This window comes from Cupressus sempervirens, chromosome 6 (genome assembly GCF_028749045.1).
Source record: "Cupressus sempervirens isolate cs-2001-9-10 chromosome 6, ASM2874904v1, whole genome shotgun sequence".
In the NCBI taxonomy this organism is placed as follows: domain Eukaryota; kingdom Viridiplantae; phylum Streptophyta; class Pinopsida; order Cupressales; family Cupressaceae; genus Cupressus; species Cupressus sempervirens.
In genome coordinates, this window is record NC_143123.1 from 211,473,075 (window position 1) to 211,492,594 (window position 19,520).

Below are 19,520 nucleotides of genomic sequence, written 5' to 3' on the forward strand. Positions count from 1 at the left end.
AGATTAATTAGCAATACTTGGTAACCAAAGAAACTCGGCAACCAAAGAACTCGGCAACCACGAGATAACTCAAAAGCAACTGTGAGTTTGGCAAACATAGAAAACTCGACAATGCAAGACATTGCAACTTGGCAGTAACTAAGTAACTTGATAATCATGCAAGATAACCATGCAACCTAGGATGCTCCTGCATCAATTTGACACCAGGATTTAACATGGAAACCCAATTTGGGAAAAAAACACCAAGTAACATGCTACCACTTTTTCACTCTTTTGAAATGAACTCGGTTAAGAGCCAACCCTATTAAAATTTACAAAACACACTGTTAGGTGTGATCCTGTTAAAGAATTGAATTTAATCACCTTGTTAGCAGTGGCCTAGTTAGAGGAATTTCAATTATTTCATTAGAATGTCACCTTGATTAAAGGATTTACAAAATGACTATTAGATCAACCTTGATTAAAGGATTTTGACTACCATGATGGTTAGAAAGTAATAGCTAGGTTTGATCTGTTCAAATACAACTCACTTTGCAAATCCAAATCTCCATTCGACTCATTTGTGGTTCATTGATTGGAGTTCATTATCATCTCCTTCTCTAAACTTCTAGGAGACCCTTCAAGGAATCACACTTCACCAATCTTCTCACTTTTCCTCTGCTACTATGTTCTTCACTGATTTTCATGCATAGTTGTATTCTAGCCTCTTATTTTTTGGCTTATTATGTCTGGTTTCTTTTGGCTTTGAGGCCCTCTGTTCTTTGGACTTTTATGTTCTTGTTACTTTGATACTTTGTTAAAGGTTTCGGGTCCTTTAAAACCTTTTTTAATGTAATCAAAATGAACCAACCTTAGAAACATTTGTTATGCCACCTCAAATAGGTAGCTATGATCTTTTTCCACTTAAACATCATTGCAGATCTTAGGGTTAGGCCAGATTCAATGAATCTATCCATGATTTTGTCATTCTACTTCTTTCTTGATACTTCTAGAAACTTCTCTTTAAATCCTTGCCTTTGATTGCATAACAAACTCAATCAGTGCATTTAATACTCCATCTCATCAATCCTTATCATCCACGTGCTTTGACTAATCAAAAAATTCAACTGTCAGCATCAAACTCAATTATTTCACAAACTATTATTTGTTGACACTCGGTCATTACTGCATTCTTCTGCTCGGTCAATATTGTCTAGCTCGGTCACTATTTTTCTATCTCGCTTTGTCTTCGTTATGCTCGGTTGCTACTATATTTTCTTCTTCTTCTTTCTCAGCCATAACTATCACTCAGCTAATTTTTTTACTCAGCCAACTCTTAAGTTCCTTAATCTTCTGCTTCATTAGCCTAGTAAAATTGTCACTTAGCTAAGCTTAGTGTTATACTCAACTTCTAGTCTTCTCTTCTATACATCAACTCAATTATCTTTTTTACTTCATATAAAGATTAAAAAATACATTATCTTGTCAAAGTCTAACTAATCAAGTTCTCATTGTAAGTCCAACATACTTGCTCTACTTCACTCAACAACTTCACTAGTTCATCTAGTTATCTCTCTTTTCAAATCCTCTTCATCAATCAACTAATATGGCAATCTACGTTGTTAGTAAATATCTCTCTAGTAGGTTTAACATCAATGACAACATAACAAATTTGTTTCAATTATATTTGCCAACATACATTACCAAAGGGATCAGAAAATTCTGCTGCCACTTATGACAACTTAACTAGAAAAAAGAAGGTAGGAGGAAGGAGTGGAACTCACAAGAAGTGAGAGTAGTGAAAATCTGTAAGGAACATACACTCTTATTGTTAACTATGATTGCTCTGATTAATAATTTATTGTTATTATAGCATGGCTAACTTTCATCATACAGTGAAAATAAAATAAGTGCAATGAAAAAACAAAACTATATTTTGTTTTGGTAAGTGCCAAACTATCTATAAACTTTACACGGCCAACATTTTGTTCCATTAACATTAGCGTAAAAAAAAATATACTATAAAGAGTTAGAATTAGTTGATCATTAATAAGTTCAAATTATTTCGCATATTATCTTCTTTACTAAATTAGGGATTTAAAAATAAGATTTTGAAAAATTAGTGATAGGGATTCAATTTTTGTAATTAATTTATACTTTAGTTTGGGTATTTTTATGATATGAGTTTCTACTATAATCATTTGAAGTAATTTTAGGTGGAAGAATCTATCCTAGATTGCATGGAATGATACAATTTCAATTGTTTTAAAAACTTAATTATTTTAATTTTACTAGAAGAATATGTCAATATGGATTACTTATAGTACAACAAAAATATATGTGTAATATATATTTAATATTTTTTATTTAATTTTGATATCATGCATTTGTCATGAAAAACTAAAAATTACTAATTTTAATTTATTTACAGGAATATATCAATATTGGGTACTTATAAGGATGCACCCAGCTACCCATTCTTCTCATTGTTCCCACCACTCCTATAAGCTTCGAACCTACCACTTTCACAAGTTAATCGCATGATTGATCAAGTAATGACCTTTGAAGAAGAGAAGAATGAAGATGAAAATACAATGGCTAATAACACAAACAAGACAACGGATATTAACAAATGGAGCTATTTTTGGAGATGGGGCCCTCAAGTCACAAGACATATTATATGTTATATATAAATAAGATATTGATTAACTCCAAGTAGTCATGTAGTTAATTCAAAGTCTGATTACAAATTTAAGTCATCCTTGTATATTTTGGTTAGCAAGCTTTGTTTTATCAAATGAAAGAACTTTTAAGATTTGTTTTTCAATCTCAGCATTGCATTGAGAGTATTAAAATTTAGAGGTACTTATTGCCAATAATATTGGATATAACTTTGATCCTTACTTTTGTATAATTATTTTAATTTAAAAGTATCTTATATTTTTATATTTGTGAATGGGATGAACTAAGATTTAAGGTCAAAATAATCAATATCAAAATTGTAGATGTACAAATCTTAGTCAAACATATTGAAACTATAATAAATTTTAAATTCAAACCAACCAACCCTTAATATGGTGAGGGAATACGATGAAGCATTTTTACAAAGTAAATATTCAATTCATTTGTCAACTAACCTAACTTATATCAATCAAATAGATTTGTAGGTGTTTATATTTTTAAATATTTTACAATAAAGACAATATATTGAGTGCATTTTAAAAGACTAGGTTGTCCATTTCTTATAAGAAATGATAATAAAATGGGTAAGGAGATATTGAGAGGGACAAGGGGAGAGAGGCCAAGGAGAGTGATTAAGATCAATAAAATGAAGATAGAATAGAGATAGAGAGATGAAAAGATTGATATTGAGAATTTAAAAAATAGGTAAGGAAAAATAGCGAAAGAAAATGTGTGTATTAGGGAGATAAATATGAAGGGGAAGAAGTGGAGAAAAGAAGAGAGACAATAATAAATACATATGAGGTTTATATAAGTATATAGATAGATACATAGAGATTATCAAAGATAAATAGAAAAAATAGAATATATGTAATGAGAGGTAAATGGTAAAGAGAGGGGTAAGATAAATAGAGATAGGGAGGGAGAAATGAGTGTATGTGTGTAGAAGAAAAACATAAAGGAAAGTATAGGAGTATTAAAAAGAGACACATGGATATAAAAAGGAGAGGTATAGTTATATAGAGTAAGATGGAGAGGAAGAGATAGAAATGATGAGATAGAGACATTTTTGAATTATTTATTTCAAATAGGTAGGTTGTCCATTTTGTATAGGAAATAATAGTTAGAGTGATAGATATTTATATGAAGGATAAGGAGAGAGTGAGTAAGATGAATGTGTGAGAGAGAGAGAGAGAGAGAGAGAGCAAAGTGGAGAATAGTCATGAAGGGATAGAAAGAGAGGAAGGGAGCAATAGGGACATAAATAGTTAGAGGAGAGAGGAGAGGTGGGATAAAAATATTTTAAAAATAAAGATTTACAAGGCATCAGATGGATAAAGCAAATCAAAGATACATAGTGGAAATGGAATTCAGATATAGAGAGATGAAGGATAGAGGGGTGAGATAAGATAGCAATAGGAAGGAAGAAAGGAGGGGTGTCTACGTGCATGAGTAAGAAAGATGTAAAGATAGGGATAGAGAGGTAGACATGGAGAGTATGTGAATTGGACATAAACATATGTAAATAGAAATATATATATATATATATATATATATATAGAGAGAGAGAGAGAGAGAGATCCGTTTGACATCTTTGCACTTGTTTACATACCCTTAACAAGGATATGCCTTGGAAAAAAATCAGAGACATCAATTCCATGGCTTCTAACAAGCCATGATTGTAAGGTAATATTCTCTAATTAATCCTAAACTATAATTATGATTATTTTGATTCTGAAAATTGTCTTTGGAATCTATAATTAGAAGAAACACCACTCTAGCGGAGCCAGCTAGTAGGGTCTTCCAGGAGGCAAGAAGTTTGAAGCCTTTTAGCTAGATAATTTTTGAAATTTACTTGAACATTAGAAACCTCTATGTTTTCTTTCATAAACATAATTTCAAGAATTATAAAAAAATTGAAATTTACTAAAACATTAAAAACCTCAATGTTTTCTTTCATAAACATAATTTAAAGAATTATAAATCTTGAACAATATTTTGTCCAGGTAGCATAAAAATATTAATTTTAACAAGGTCTAAATAAACATCCCTAATTGGGTCACCTATGGTACTTGGGCACCATGAACATGTGAATCAACGATAAATGCATGTATACCAAACAAATAAATCGAACTGGAGAATTGTTTAATATATTTGGGCAGACTATTAGGTAGGTGATAAATTTTCCACGACTGCATTCGTGAACAGTCCAATATATAATATTGCACGAAGCCAAGAATATTTGAATTGTGTGAGGGGATTTTGGAAGAAGGTAATTTTACAATCAAATACTGCACCCCTGTATGCAACTAGACAATACATTGACCTCCATAGTTTTATTTGGAATCATTCTTCATTAACAGAAAGGTGACTAATAATAGAATTGCAGACAGATTGTTGGCTGAGCTGACTGGTGCAAATAGAGTTCAAATGCAACTCAAAAAATAAAAGTCAACAACGTAAGGCAAATTCAAGGTATTAGAGATGTTTAATAATTGCAAAATAGTAACTCCACAAAATAATATTATATATTTATGGGATTTACTGATACTACCTCTGACAATAGTTTCTAAAAGATGGGCAACAAATAATTGAAAGAAATTGCTAATAACAACTGCAAAAAATCAGAACGATGTTCAATCGGCAGAGGGTTCTTTGAACAACAAAAAAATCTGTTCAATCGGCAGAGGGTTCTTTGAACAAAAAAAAATCAATCTAACAAATCAACCCATAAAACTACCAACAAGAAAAAGACACTGCTTTATACAGCCTGTATATTTTGAAAACTTAACCTTGTTTCTCAAATCACGTGTTACTGAATATTATGTATTTGTATTCTGAATTTTCTACAAACGTCCATCGGCAGAGGGTTCTTTCAACAAAAAAAAATCTATCTAACAAATCAACCCATAAAATTACCAACAAGAAAAAGGCACTGCTTTATACAGCCTGTATATTTTGAAAACGTTTCTCAAATCATGTGTTACTGAATATTATGTATTTGTATTCTGAATTTTCTACAAACGTCCTATGCTACTGGCCACATGCAATTGCATATGCACTAATGGTGAAGGGATTTCAAAGCTAGAGCTCATGAACTCAAAGAGATTACCATTAGAATTCACTCTTGGAAGAAGTGTGCATTTGAGTGCATAGCAATCAAAACACGGTGTGAATTAGCACAAATGCGGATGAACAATTTGAGCCTGTACAATGAAACCATCAGACTACAGGCAAAAACGTTGAAAAAGATGAGATTTTCAAGACTAACAATGGTTGCTCATATCAACAATCTGGATAGCTGAGACAAAAAAGTTATAATTTAGAGGAAAAAGAAAGCTTAGATGCAAAGGCTAAACAATATTTGCAGTAAACACAGATAAGATTATGTACAATTTCAATTATCTCAGTTCTATATACAGATCAAAAGTGCTGAAACCAAAGCTATTTAGAGAATTTTGAAGTACATTTTTAGCACTATATTTAAATTTAACTATGCATGCTTTATTCTCTTCAGCGTGAACTGTAAGATACGGAATTTATATCAACAGACATATGGAACAACAAAGTGCAAACAAATAATAGGCATGCCTAGCTTTAAGCTCAAATTTGTTTGAACTTTTGAATAAACTCAATGCTAGCCTAGTGGCTCAATGTCATATTTGCTGCTTATTTGCACATGAAATGAAAATCACCCTTGTAAACTAGAAATGGGCTCAACATGATATAGCATGTAGCATGCACAATAGAGAAGTGGTCCAATGCAATTCAATACAATATGCAATGGTATCATACAGCTTTATATGGTTTGTGAAACAGAACTTGCAGGTGTCTTACCTTAAATAATGCACTAAACTATAATTTAGAAAAATGAGGACCAAGATATTTCATCTCATGTAATAGTCATATAAATTGCATTTTATGGGTATGCACATGACAAAAAATGTAGCCTATTCTTTCAAAACTTATATGAAAGCAATATTCTAATCTACAGTTCCAGCAATCTATTTTGGTAGGTCCGAACAAATGACCCTTTATAATATACAAGTTATCAAAATGTGATTTGACAACATAAGCAGATAGCTGTCCCTAAGTCCTGTTAGCCATGTAAGTTGTAGAAGTCTTTAAGGTTTTGACTATCATGTTCTCCAAAGGAGTTGATCTATACTTTTATAAAAGGTGCTAAGAAAGATATCAAGCATAACAGAGAAAACATTTACAGATTAGGATAGTGAATGGCGCTTTCTCCTTGAATGAAAAGAATCATGCACTTGTGATTGCTTTGAAGGTGTACTCTGATGTTTTGAATTGCTACGAGAAAAGAGCTGTATTTTACCCAATCTCTTTGAGAATGAGTACATAAACTTGTTAGATCCAGACTTTTCCATGTCTTGTTTCATACAAACATGTTCTTTCTCAAGGTCGTTCAATCTCATTCGCATTCGAGCTATCTCAAGTTTGAGTTCCCTGTTTTCACGTCTTAAAGATGCATAATTATCTCTGGGAGACATAGCAGCACTGAGCACACCACTGCTTATTCGTTGAGATTGATATACCATTGTTGGTTCTCCATCTCCATTAGAGCCAGCTAATGCATTTCGCAGCCTTAACTGTTCAAAGTAAAGCACTTGAACTACTAGTTGGACAGGAAGACGCTCATTCTGCGCAGCATGTGCACATGCTTCTTGGGAAAGCTTTTGGCAGTCAATAATCTTGCAGAGTCTCTTGCGTTCCATATCTGACAATCCTGGATGTGCCTGAGATAAAACAGTCAGATCTGCATAAACTAAATATTCACCAATACAAAAGCACAATTCAAATGATATGTCAACTGTTCCCAATCATGTAAGATTAAATAAAAACTAAAAGGCCAAGGCATAAGTTGCCAGCTGAGCAACATAAGCATTACCTTTAAGTAGATGTCAATGGCTCTATATAATCCGTCATCCACCACACGAGCATAATCGGGCAAAATTTCTGCAATGGCAATGAACTTTGAAAGCTTAAGATTTGCATCTGGTGCTATTTCTGCAAGGTATCCATCTATTAGCTTTGCAACTTTTATGATTGCAGTCTGTGATGGGGAACTGAGACCATCAGATTCATAAGCGGAATGAGAGTCCATCTGATCGTCATTGTCATCTTGCTGCAAAAAGTTTATCAGTATCCGATGAATTATGTCCACATCAAAAAGTGTATCCCCAGTATGTAAGAAGGATGGAATAAGAAGATCATCCAGCGTTGCAAAATCCAGTTGTAGACCAATCCTTCTCTCAAGATCAAGCCTGCAAGCCACAGTTGTATCAAGCATTATAGCAGTCCGCAGCAGCCCAAAAAGAAAGCTTATTGGAATTGAACTCTTCTCTGCGGGCAAGAGGCTCACAATAGTCTCTACTAGTATTCGTTGTTCATGCTCCATGGCTGTAGCAGCATTTAGTTTTGACCTTGTAGTTGCATCCCACACACTTTGCTTCTTACATAATCCTTTCAGAGAATGCTGAGCATAATGCATGAGGGATGCCCCAATACTCTCATGACGCACACCTCTTGATTTCATGGCTACTATAACTCTCTGATACAAGTCAATACGAAGAACAGAGAGATCTTCAACCCACCAATCCCCAGAGTTCTTTGGCTGGCCATTACTATGAAGCCGACCTGAACTGCTGTAATCCAACCGTGAAAAACTAGATGCCATTTGTTCCCTACAGGCCTTTGAAGCAATTGCATCAATGCATATGCTCACAATTTTCAGCTCTTCTGCCAAAGGAAGCAGATTCTCACAATTTTGTAAAACTTCCAAAGATTTTTCAAGGCTTTGGCTGACGACTTCTTCCATATATGCTTCAGTTCGAGAAACCAGATTCTCTTCGGCATATTCTATTGTCATTTCAAGGTATTCCGCAGCACAAAAAAGGGAAGCCACATTTGCTGTAGTGATTTCAAAATTGATGCCATAACAAAACTTTGCAGTTAGTTCAAATGTCTCAGCTCCACCTGGTAAACCAGGAAACTCCAGCTTGGAGATGTCTGAATCTCTGCGATCTGCTACTAGCTTTCTTATTCGCCCACTTCGTGATACTAGAGGAAACTTCAGACACAGAAAGACCCAAAGGACATAAATTCCAAATTAGTTTAGAATACAAGGATTTCATTTTTGTTGTTACAGTCCTCTAGAAGTAAAATGCAAGCATATTGCGAAAATGATGATAATAAATAATGATGAAAATCAAAATGTGTATAACACATACAGCATGCTGGATGGTCAAGGTAAAATTTTGCAACACCATTACAAATATGCTGAAATTGATCTAACATTCAGGACTAAAGTATTTTATTATCTGATTTACTGACACGGGCACTATTGTGCCAGTGAGAACATTTACATTCATTGATCTCTGCTACTAACTTTCTTACCCACCTACTTTGGGATACCATAGGAAACATCAGACAAGGAAGATCCCAAGGGAATATATTACAAGTTAGAAACTTAGCACAAGGATTTCTTTGTTGTTGCAACTCTCCAAGAGACGTTAAGTGTGAACATGTTGAAAATAATTATAATGATAGAAATCTAATGAATACATTTCTTACACATAGCCTGCTGAATGATTAAGGAAAAAATTTGCAGCATCATTTCAAACCCCCTAACATTGATCTCAACTCTTTAAGCAACAGTAATTATGACATTTTTATGTGACTGACTGGCAAGCATTATTGTGCCAATAGGAACATTTACATTCAAGATAAGTTAGAACACTCTGCATGGTAGGCACATTTTCATTCAAAGGCCACAATAGGTAGGGTTAGCTTTTCAATCATTGGCAGCTGTACCTAAACAATTGAACCAGTCAATTTAAAGAAAGAAAAAACTATAGAAGAATAACTTTTAAAGTGGTTTATATCCATTTGCCATCCACCTTTAGAGCTCAGGCCTCTGCCGTCCAAGTTGAGCTAGAAATTTATTTTTTTGAAATCCATTTTATACTGTGCTCAACCCTCCTTATTCTACAATGTTTCAGGACCAAGATCTGCATTCCTCTTAATTGTGTCTTAGAATGGTAAATATGAAGAACATGATACTCTATTATGTGGAGCATGGAGGCCAAAAAAAAACCTTTTGTCTTGTTATACTTAACTTTGGAAACTGATTTACTGATTAAACATTCTATCGACATGTTCTTCAGTCAAAGTACCATATAATATTATATTAATTAAAAGTAAATCACATAAAGACCAGAAACCCAGCTTACTAGAGCATGACAGAGGGCTGGGAATTTTTAATTTTCAGATCCTAGCACAAGGCTGAAAGTCTAATTCGATGCACAAGGTCCACAAAAGGTGTACTCCAAACCATTAAACAAATATGTAAGAAAGGGGGAGAGGGACTGGGGCTGTATTGCTGACCTTGAAAGCATTCCCAAAACTGAAATGCATAGAGAATGGCAGAAAATGTTTTCCTTTGCATTTTATAATTTGGTGAGTCCACAAGAAATGTTTTCAACAGGCTTCTGGCCACTCCATCCCATTTCCAGAATATTAAAAGCATGTGTTCTTTGTAGGAGTCGGTAACAAGAGAAGTCCAAAGTTCAACCAACCTTTCAAGAAATCTGATTCTTTAAAGAAAAACACAATTCTTCTGTGGAAGTGCCTCATGTGATTGCATTCTATGCCATCATTATTTTGATCTGAGATACACTCTTATTTGATGTTGCAATTATCTGCATGATGAGATGCATCCGATGACATCTTATTATTTTGGTTACTAGTATCTTAGTTGTGATAGATGGTTAGGTTGTGTTGTTGTTCACAGTTGATCATATCTGCAGATGATGCTCTTGGTGTGATATGATGCCTTATGATGATATCTGGTGTATTTTGCATTTAAGACTATTGGTTTTATTATCAGGATGATTTTATTGGATTTCATGATGTATTGTGCCTTATATGCTGTTGGATATTCCAGCTATTTACTTTCATTGATTTATGCTCACATTGTCATAAAATAATCTATTTTAATGCCTTGTGTTTAAATGAAATGTTTAATTTAAATACAATATTTATTTAAATTACATGTACGCTGAAGAATAGAAAATGGGACAACCAGTGTTGCAACATTCTTTATGGTTGATCGCATCACTAGTGTCAGTGTTTTGTTAGGCATTTCTATTGTTATCATGTGCTTTGGCTATTTATACTGTGAGAAACTACACTGGATGTTGCATGTTTCAGTGAACAGGTACCGAAACACATTCTTCCTTAGCTGCAGGATTTAAGTGTGTCTATATCCCTGGCAGTGGCACAGGAGATAGTTTCACCAACCTTTCATATTTGGGCCAATATCATCCCTGTATGGACAGTGTATCTGCAATTACTATATTATTCCCTCCGGTACATATCAGTAAATGCGGACTCATTTTGCATAATCTGTTAGGCCCGTGGGCATGTCTATGCATTTACAGCTCTACAATTGTTGCGGAAAGGTTTAAACTTTAATTAAATGCTGATTTTGGTGTTTGGGGAATTTAATATTTTATCTAACGGCTAATTTTCTACAGTTGGATTCCAATTATTTGGAATTGATTTATTGAATTTTGAGGAAATTGAATAGTTCACTTAAAATATTTAAGTGACCTATTTTTAAACTCACTATGGAAAAGAGCGTTTATGTTGAAAAGTGAGTTATTTTCACTCACTCCTCAGATTGTTGTTTTATGAGAATTTGGATTTTACTTCAAACTTGATTGGCAAAAATCACTCTTTTGCTCGTTGCATTTGATTCGGGCATTGGATCTTCACAAGAAGCAGCTTGTTAAATTCATGTCAAGCTTGATCTGCTTTATCGAAGATCTCATCCATTTTCATCAAGCTTTAAATTGTTGCTCTCTATTTTGGGTTTTCACCACTTTGGGTGAGGTAGGGCATCTCTCCATTTTAGTTATACTTCATCTTAATGCATGATTTTAGTTGCATGAATTGAGTGGGCTGAGAATTAGCATTCCCCTGCATTTTTGCTTTATTTCTCCACCCAGTTGGGTGTGTGTGTTTAAATGCATTTTCCCACTTTGTGTTTGGGATTTTAACGTTGTTATGCAAATCCAATTTCCATGAAGTGCCGAGAAATAGAATTTTATTAGAGAAATGTGATGTTAGGTGCCTAAGGGCACATGGGTTATAATTTTGTCAATTTCTTTGACATTTGATTTTTGGGTGTTTTTGTGTTCGCCTAGTTTTGTGTGCCACCCAATTTGTCATTTGGCATGTTCAGCATGTTCATTGGATTGTCCTCCGTGCTTGCAACCATCTTATGGTTTTACTTCATGATTTTTGTATTTGTGGATGAATCCATATCGGCAAAGTAATCAGTTGAATGTGTCATGAGCACTAGTGTTAGTTTTTTTCCTTCGTGTAGATTTTGACTCAATGCTTGATTTGAGATTGCACCTATAGTATGTGATAGAGGTGATTGAGACCACATCACAAGCACACTGAGTGTGTTATGACAAGATCCCGAGGAGCCGCACTATTGGTTTAAGACCGATTTAGCCCCATTATACCATGTCTGTGGTTTATGACTTTGAGAGTCTTTTATGGCTTTTGCCTTCTTGCATTGTCGGTTTGTGCCTCATTATAGAACGAGATGAGCCTAGTTTTTGGGTAGTAGAGTGGAGTGGCTCCTTACATAGACCCCCAACCCACAAGTGGTTGACACCATACACAAGAAAGGGTTTTCTTAACAAATGATAACTTCATACTAATGAATTTAGATAAAATACTAGGAAAGGAAAATAGAGCTATATGTTAACCTATTCATCTGAGGGTGTTAACCTAAGATGGATGTGTATCTATCTTGCACTCTGAGTAGTGGCCTTGACTTACTTGCTTCATGTACTTGCATTGTGTTTATACTCAAACCTTTGTATTGTCTTTGATTCATGCATCTATTTGGTGTATGTGTTAGCCTTCTTTGGTGTGTGAGGTTATCTTGTGTTTGTGGTCAGGTTACTATCTTTGTGAGCACAGTGGGGTGACCCTAAGGGTTTCACATGGTAAGGTGGCATTGCACTTTACCACTATTGGGGACTAGTGTACTGGAAACGGACTTCCTCCCACAACAGGGATTTGGAGCATTGAAAACTCATCGTATACCCTTTATTCTTATATCTATTATGGTAAAATAATGAATGTGTTATTTAACAGTGATCATAAATGATCTATATATAAAAGTATACACAAGAATGTTTCTATAATGAACAAAGAGAGAAATAGAAACAGTCTAAAGAGAGAAAGAGGAAGTTTCCATATTGAACAGAGAGAGAATATGGAAACATTGAAGAGGAGTGACCGTTGGAAATAGAAGTAAATCTATGGAAGAGAAACAAAAATAGAGAGATTTAACTCTAATAGTATCATTGATATATGCATATGCACATGTTTATGCACTGATGTTCTTGGTATCTAGCTTACTTTCCTTTATTCTTATTGATGATGTATTTATTGATGCAATTGAGTGAATATGGCCTTGATTTATGCTATATGGTAGTCCCTGGTAGGGAGTTAGATGTTTTCTAGCAGTACATTGGTGTCGACTTAGGTTTTGGCATTCATGCCTTTGTATTTTGCCAAGTTTCATGAATCGGCGTTGCTGCTTTCTTTTAGCATCTATGCAAAAAAACGTCTTTCCACTACAAATTGACATCTCTGACTCATTGGTATGAGACTTTTTTGTCTCAAAAGTTTGGCAGTAAAGAATCGATGTCTACACCAATCACCATTTGCACCACATCAATCGACATTTACTTTGCAGTGTCTCTGCCTAGTTTAGTTTTCCAATCAATTTTGGGAGTTGGGTGTATCACTTATGCTTTTGGGTTGACTTATTAGGGTTCTTAGATGTCTTTGTAATGTTCCACAATCACTAATGGACAATGAAGGCAATATGAAACTGGTCTCTTTGACCTCCAATTGTGTTACTTGTGAGGTCGTACAATAACCAAATGTTGAGGGAAGTCGTACGGAGTCAAGTTTTGTTCTTCGTATAGAATGGTTGTGTGTGAGGGAGCATGTTCAGTAGGAAGGGAGAGAATGATGTCACAGTTTTTGTACAAGGGGGGTAGTGATGGCATATGGTGGAGGGACCTGCAGGCAGCCCGTATGGTGCACTAGAAGTCTATACAGTGTTTGTACCGTATGGGAGGGAAAGTTGTACGAGTTGATTGACGTACAGTCAAGGATGGCGCATACAATTAATCATATGGTGTCAATCTAAATGACAGTGTTTGTGAGTTAGCAAGGGCGTATGGAAGTAGGTGATGTACAGAGGGATGAGGTGGTGATGTCGTACAGGTACGGCCAGCAAGGTAATGAGCGAATTGGGTCATACAGCCTTATTATTCCTTCCTGCGTACGTTGATACTTTGATACATGTGAATACAAAATAAGAATTCCCAACAATAATATAAATTCAATGCCAAGAGAACCTTTGATTCAACATGATATTGCTCCAGATTTGCCAAACCTGAAGCCAAGAGAAAACAAGCAGAATAGGGTGAGGGATGAATCTTACCGAAACTACACTAGCCAAATAGGGAAGGTCTTTCACGTCTGAAATGGCAAAACAAATAGAACTCCAATTGGAATTTGCAGAACAACAAAATAATTCAACTCGCATACGCAAAACATCCTACATGCCAATCATAAACACCCAATTGGATGGCAACTCCAAAGGTGCACAACAAGTGTTGACACGGCAACAAACACCTACAATCAAAAATAAAAGATGGGCCCAAGATATACATGAATCAATAGGGACCCCCAATACAAAATCTTATTATTTCATTTTACTTTATTACGGGGACTTTATAGTCTTTCAAGCCTTGTCAACCTGATTTCAACTCTAGGACGGTACATAAAATGTAACATTTAAGTAAAAGTTTCTTATACTTTAAGTTACATTTTATGTAATACTTTCAAGATGTTTGAAAAGTGGTTTCAATTTCATAGGAGTTAAAATAAAGATTCTAGATTTTGAGGGTTTTTAGGAGCCCTTGTTCTGCCCATTGCATTGATTTAATGTTAAAAGGACATTGAGAATATTGGGTAGACATAAGGTATGATTGAAGAGGCAAGAAAAATAACAAAATTTATCTACCACAGAAACTTAGGCGCTAAGCTAAATTATCTTGTGCAATCAGAAGTCACGAATTCACCACAAACTTCATCACATTGCAATGCATTGCTGAGACACCACCTTCTCTCAAGAAAAAGTTTGTAAGCATAAGGTATGATTGAAGAGGCAAGAAATATCACAAATTTTATCTACCACAGAAACTTAGGCACTTCGCTAAATTATCTTATGCAATCAGAAGTCACAAATTCACCACAAACTTCATCGCGTTGCAATGCATTGCTGAGACACCACCTTCTCTCAAGATAAAGTTTGTAAGGAAGTCTCCACATTATAAGAGGGCGGAAGGAAAGGTCATGACAATAATCTTTGATGATGTGTTCCCCAAGAGAGCAAAAGAGATATGGTACATTACAAACTTATGGTCATCCATGAATTGTTTATTCAATGTTTTTCTGATTTTTTTTAATTTATATCAATTTTTTTTTTTTTTTAAATTAGGTCGAGAGGTAAGTGCTAATGGTTTGTCTCTATGGGTCCATGGGCAAGGCCAATAAGTATCTGCTAACATTATTATGGTGGAAAGCAATGAAATTCTGAAGTCATTTGGCAAATATTTGATAATCAATTAACTCTACTAGCAATGCGTGCCATGAGGTACTATTTAAACTCCAAATATTTCTTTTACAATTCCCTTAAGGCTAATGAAGTCATGATGAGCCTCACAACATGCATAGAGAGGATGAAACTTGTGTAATGTCCCCTATGGTAATCACTTAGAATTTGGGATGATATTCTTATAAATTTAATTGCTAACGACCTCTTCTTATTAGTCTTATACTCAAATGGTTTTAGAGAGTGCTAATTTCTTGTAATGGAGAGAGTAACCACTTATAAGGTGGCCTAAATAAAATATCTTTATATAACCCAGCAATGTATAAGGATCTTGCTTGAAAGCCAAAGTTCTGGATCCGATATATGAAATGGACGAATATTGTATAATATTTATGATACTAATGGATTAATCAGTCAACGTATCTACTTAGTGTTATGCAAAGGAATAATGTGGATGGGTCTGGTTGAGTAGTTAAGTAAATGATCAATGATCTGATTTACACAACTATACGTAGTAAAATCCTTCATAATAATTTGTCTTTTCTATACTCGTCTGACAATCTATATAGGGAACAATGTTGCAAAGACGAATATTTGGTGAATACTTATTCTAATGACAATAGTGGAACATATTTGTTGTGGCTGGGATACTAATCAATTAATGCATGTGAATTCCCCGATGTCTCTTTCCTCTTGCTGACAATATTTGATAAATATTCCTTCTGTCTAGATTGCACTATTATTCCTTTCTTTGTTTCCTTGATACCAGCCGTTGATTCCCTTGTCTGATCCCAATGACTCTTGTAGATTTCCTGTTTTCATGAATGACTGCTTCTTACTTCCACATGTATCTAGTTAGATGAAGAAATCACACTTCTTATCTCTGAATATACACCTTTCTTCTTAAATGATACCTCATTATTATACTTACTAATTATACCATTTAGTTTTGTAATTGACTTATACACAAATCACATCTTCTCATTGAACAGCCATATACCATCTAATACTTGTTTAATCATGTATCTGCTGATTTACTAATCTCAATTAATAGTTCCTTGTCCTTATCGATCTATCCCCTTGCAACTGATAAAAAATGTCAGCGTAGTAAAACATTAGTTATTTATATAAAGGATTTCTTAATGCTGATAATAATATTTTGAGATTGAAGTTATAGTAGCCGCTTAACATAATACACTCTTCCTGGAGAGTTAGAAATTTCTCTCTCACAAATTGCATTAATATTTCTTCCTAGTCGAGTTTCTCAAATGCTAACAATATAATATGATCATCATTGTTGATAAATTCTATCACTTCCTTAAACAAGGATTTCTCCTTCATCTTCTTTATAGTCACTGCCACTTATTGACAAGTTGTCCGCTGATTCATTACAGCTTTGCGGCTGTCACCCAATCGCTGCATATCCTCTTTGATGGAAGTATATACGACAATCATCTGTTTTCATTGCTGAGTCATATGTTAATATGATGAGTAGATGATTCGTAGCTGAGTTCTTGTTTTCTAATCGCCAAGTTGCAATGAAATATCGATGGGTCAAATATTAATGTTTTATTAGTTAAATCTTATTAGAGTTTGGATATTCATCACTTAACTCCTTGTTTGTATTCTCGAACCATTCCTTCCCCTCAACGGAGGAGATTGATTCATGGACCTTGCTTTAGCCGACTAGGCTTCTTATTTGATTTCTTTTGTAATTATAATATATGTATTGTCCTGGATTTTGTCACCACAAAATGCAAGTAACAGTACGAAACTTTTTCAACTTAGTTTCGCATTTTTGTAAGTTTAGTTTGTTATTTAATTGGTTAGTATTGAATCTTGATCAATCAATCAACTCCAATTAATATAATGAATCATTTTACTGAAGGCTTTTGTCAAGTCTTTTTCGTTTTCCTGTTTGTCGAGCCTATGCTTGATTTTTGAGGCCTTCAAAGCCCTTTTTCTCGTTTTTGAGTGTGTTTGTTGGTTTTTAGTCCTTTGGTTTTGTTCAAGTCATTGCTTTTGGTTTTCCTTTCGATTTGATCTATCTTAAAGCTTAATCAAAGTTGGCAATCAAAAAATATGACCAATTTAGTGCCCAAAAAATGGGCCTTTTCAGTGCAACTGCACAAATTTAAAATATCATGTTATATTTTTTAGTTGACATTCACTTTTTGAAAAATATAACATGAATTCATTTTATGTTATGTTTTTAAGTTACTTTATCATTTTGATTTTTCACTTAAAGTAACTATAGTGCACTTTATGTTATATTTTTAAGTTGAGTTGTTTTTTGATTTTTCACTTAAGTGACTATATTAATGATATAGTTTGATTTAATTTTTTATTTTAAAATCAAATGTTCTAGTAAATATTACTTTTAAAATGATATTTGCACATTATATTTTAAATATGATAGTGTAAATGTTATTTACGACCAATTCAAGTAATATTTCATCAAAAATTAAATTGACATGTGCTTAATTCATCACTTCAGTTGTGCAAAACATGTCTACAAGCACATTTTAATTCAAAATATATTATTGCATCTAAAAGGTGAGATTTTGAATGAAAATGCATGTACATGCATAAAAAAGATGCAAATGCATATTGCTAAAATATGCAATGACACCTAAAAGGGGAGAGATGCATATTGCAAAAATATGTAATGGCACCAAAAAGGTGTGTTTTGCTTAAAAACAACATGCATATGCATCTTGGAAACCCGTTTTTGACCAAAATGCATATTTTAAAAACATGTCTATGCACCCAAAAGGTGTGTTTTGGTAAAAAGAAGCTCAATACATGTTTTTAAAACATCTATATGAATCTTTAAAGTACATTTTACTCATAACACATGCATTTGCATCCCAAAAACCCGTTTTTGAAGATTCCAGGGCAAAAAATTGATGTTTTCTTCCTCCAAGAACACGGTTTTCATCAAAAATGCTTAGATCTGCCAATATAATGGCTTGAAATCCATAACAAGAGGGGTATTTTTTAGTTTTAATATATATATATGTGCATTTGGGGGTCATGATTTTGCATATCTAAGACAAAAATGACTCATATTTTTGCATTTTTAGCCACGGTTTTGTTAAAGACACCCAGATTTGGGGCAGTTTTGATCACTTTTTGGCTCAAATAGAAGTCGTTTTGAGGTTTTGATCCATAAATATACTATTGAAGAGCACGTTTTTGCCATTAGATGTCAAAAAATCTTCATTTCATACCTTTTATGAATCACGTTTTTGTTAAAAACGCCGAGAAATTGGGTTTTTAATCCGCTTTTATGCATTTTGAAGCCACATTTTTGCATTTGGATCCATCTATTAGCATTTGGGGAAGTCATTTTTGCATTCACAAGTCAAAAATGATCAATTTATATGCATTTGTGAGCCACGTTTTTGCAATAACGGCCCAGATTTTTGCATGAAAAGGGCACGTTTTTGTTCAAAATACTCAAAAAAAAGGCATTTTCAACCCATACCTTCGGATCAATAGGGGTTGTTTTTGAGTTTTAATGCATGGCATTGCCTTTGGAGACCACGCTTTTGGCATTCTCATGTCAAATTTGACTCTTCATTGCTCATTAATATTTGTTGAATGCAAGATCAGAAGAAGTCAAAAAGTTGTTTGAAAATTCAGATTTGAGGAAGAATTGGTCTTCAAAATCTATAAATCTTGCTATTTTGGCTCATAACCTCCAAGTGGACATTTTCAAACTTGCTCATCAATTCAAGCTTATCTTGCTATTTCCATGCATATTATGGCATGTTATTGCACATTTGTCCAAATGTATACCATGTAAAGTGCAAATTCTCTTTAAATAGGATAAAAACATTCATTTTTAAGTGTTTGGAATTTCCCCAAATTCCAAATTCCAAATTGCAATTGAAAGCAACTTGTTTCTTGACATGTTTATGAGTTTAAAACCAAAGGCATGTGTTTGTTTTGTGCTTGTTTTCGTTGTTTGTTTGCTTGCTTTCTCGTTTTTCTTCTTTTGGAAGAAATTGCGAGTTCTTTCCCAAGAACTTGAGCACGTTTCACTTCACTCCACCTTCCACCTCTTCATGCAAGTGCATCATTTCATTCCATTTTCATCATTACATGCCAA

At 34.0% G+C, this 19,520-nt stretch overlaps 1 protein-coding gene across 1 annotated transcript in view; it reads right to left on the bottom strand.

Annotated features, from left to right (window-relative positions):
• Positions 1–6,546: 6,546 nt before the first annotated feature.
• Positions 6,547–19,520, bottom strand: part of LOC149552009 (Phototropic-responsive NPH3 family protein) — a 46,488-nt gene continuing 33,514 nt past the window's right edge. Inside the window, exons 3-4 of the mRNA XM_089787489.1 lie at positions 7,571–8,752; positions 6,547–7,418 (exon numbers count right to left, since the gene is read on the bottom strand). Of these exons, the coding sequence (XP_089643615.1) occupies positions 6,885–7,418; positions 7,571–8,752 (1,716 nt within the window). The 3' untranslated portion in view covers positions 6,547–6,884. The remainder of the gene's footprint in view (positions 7,419–7,570; positions 8,753–19,520) is intronic.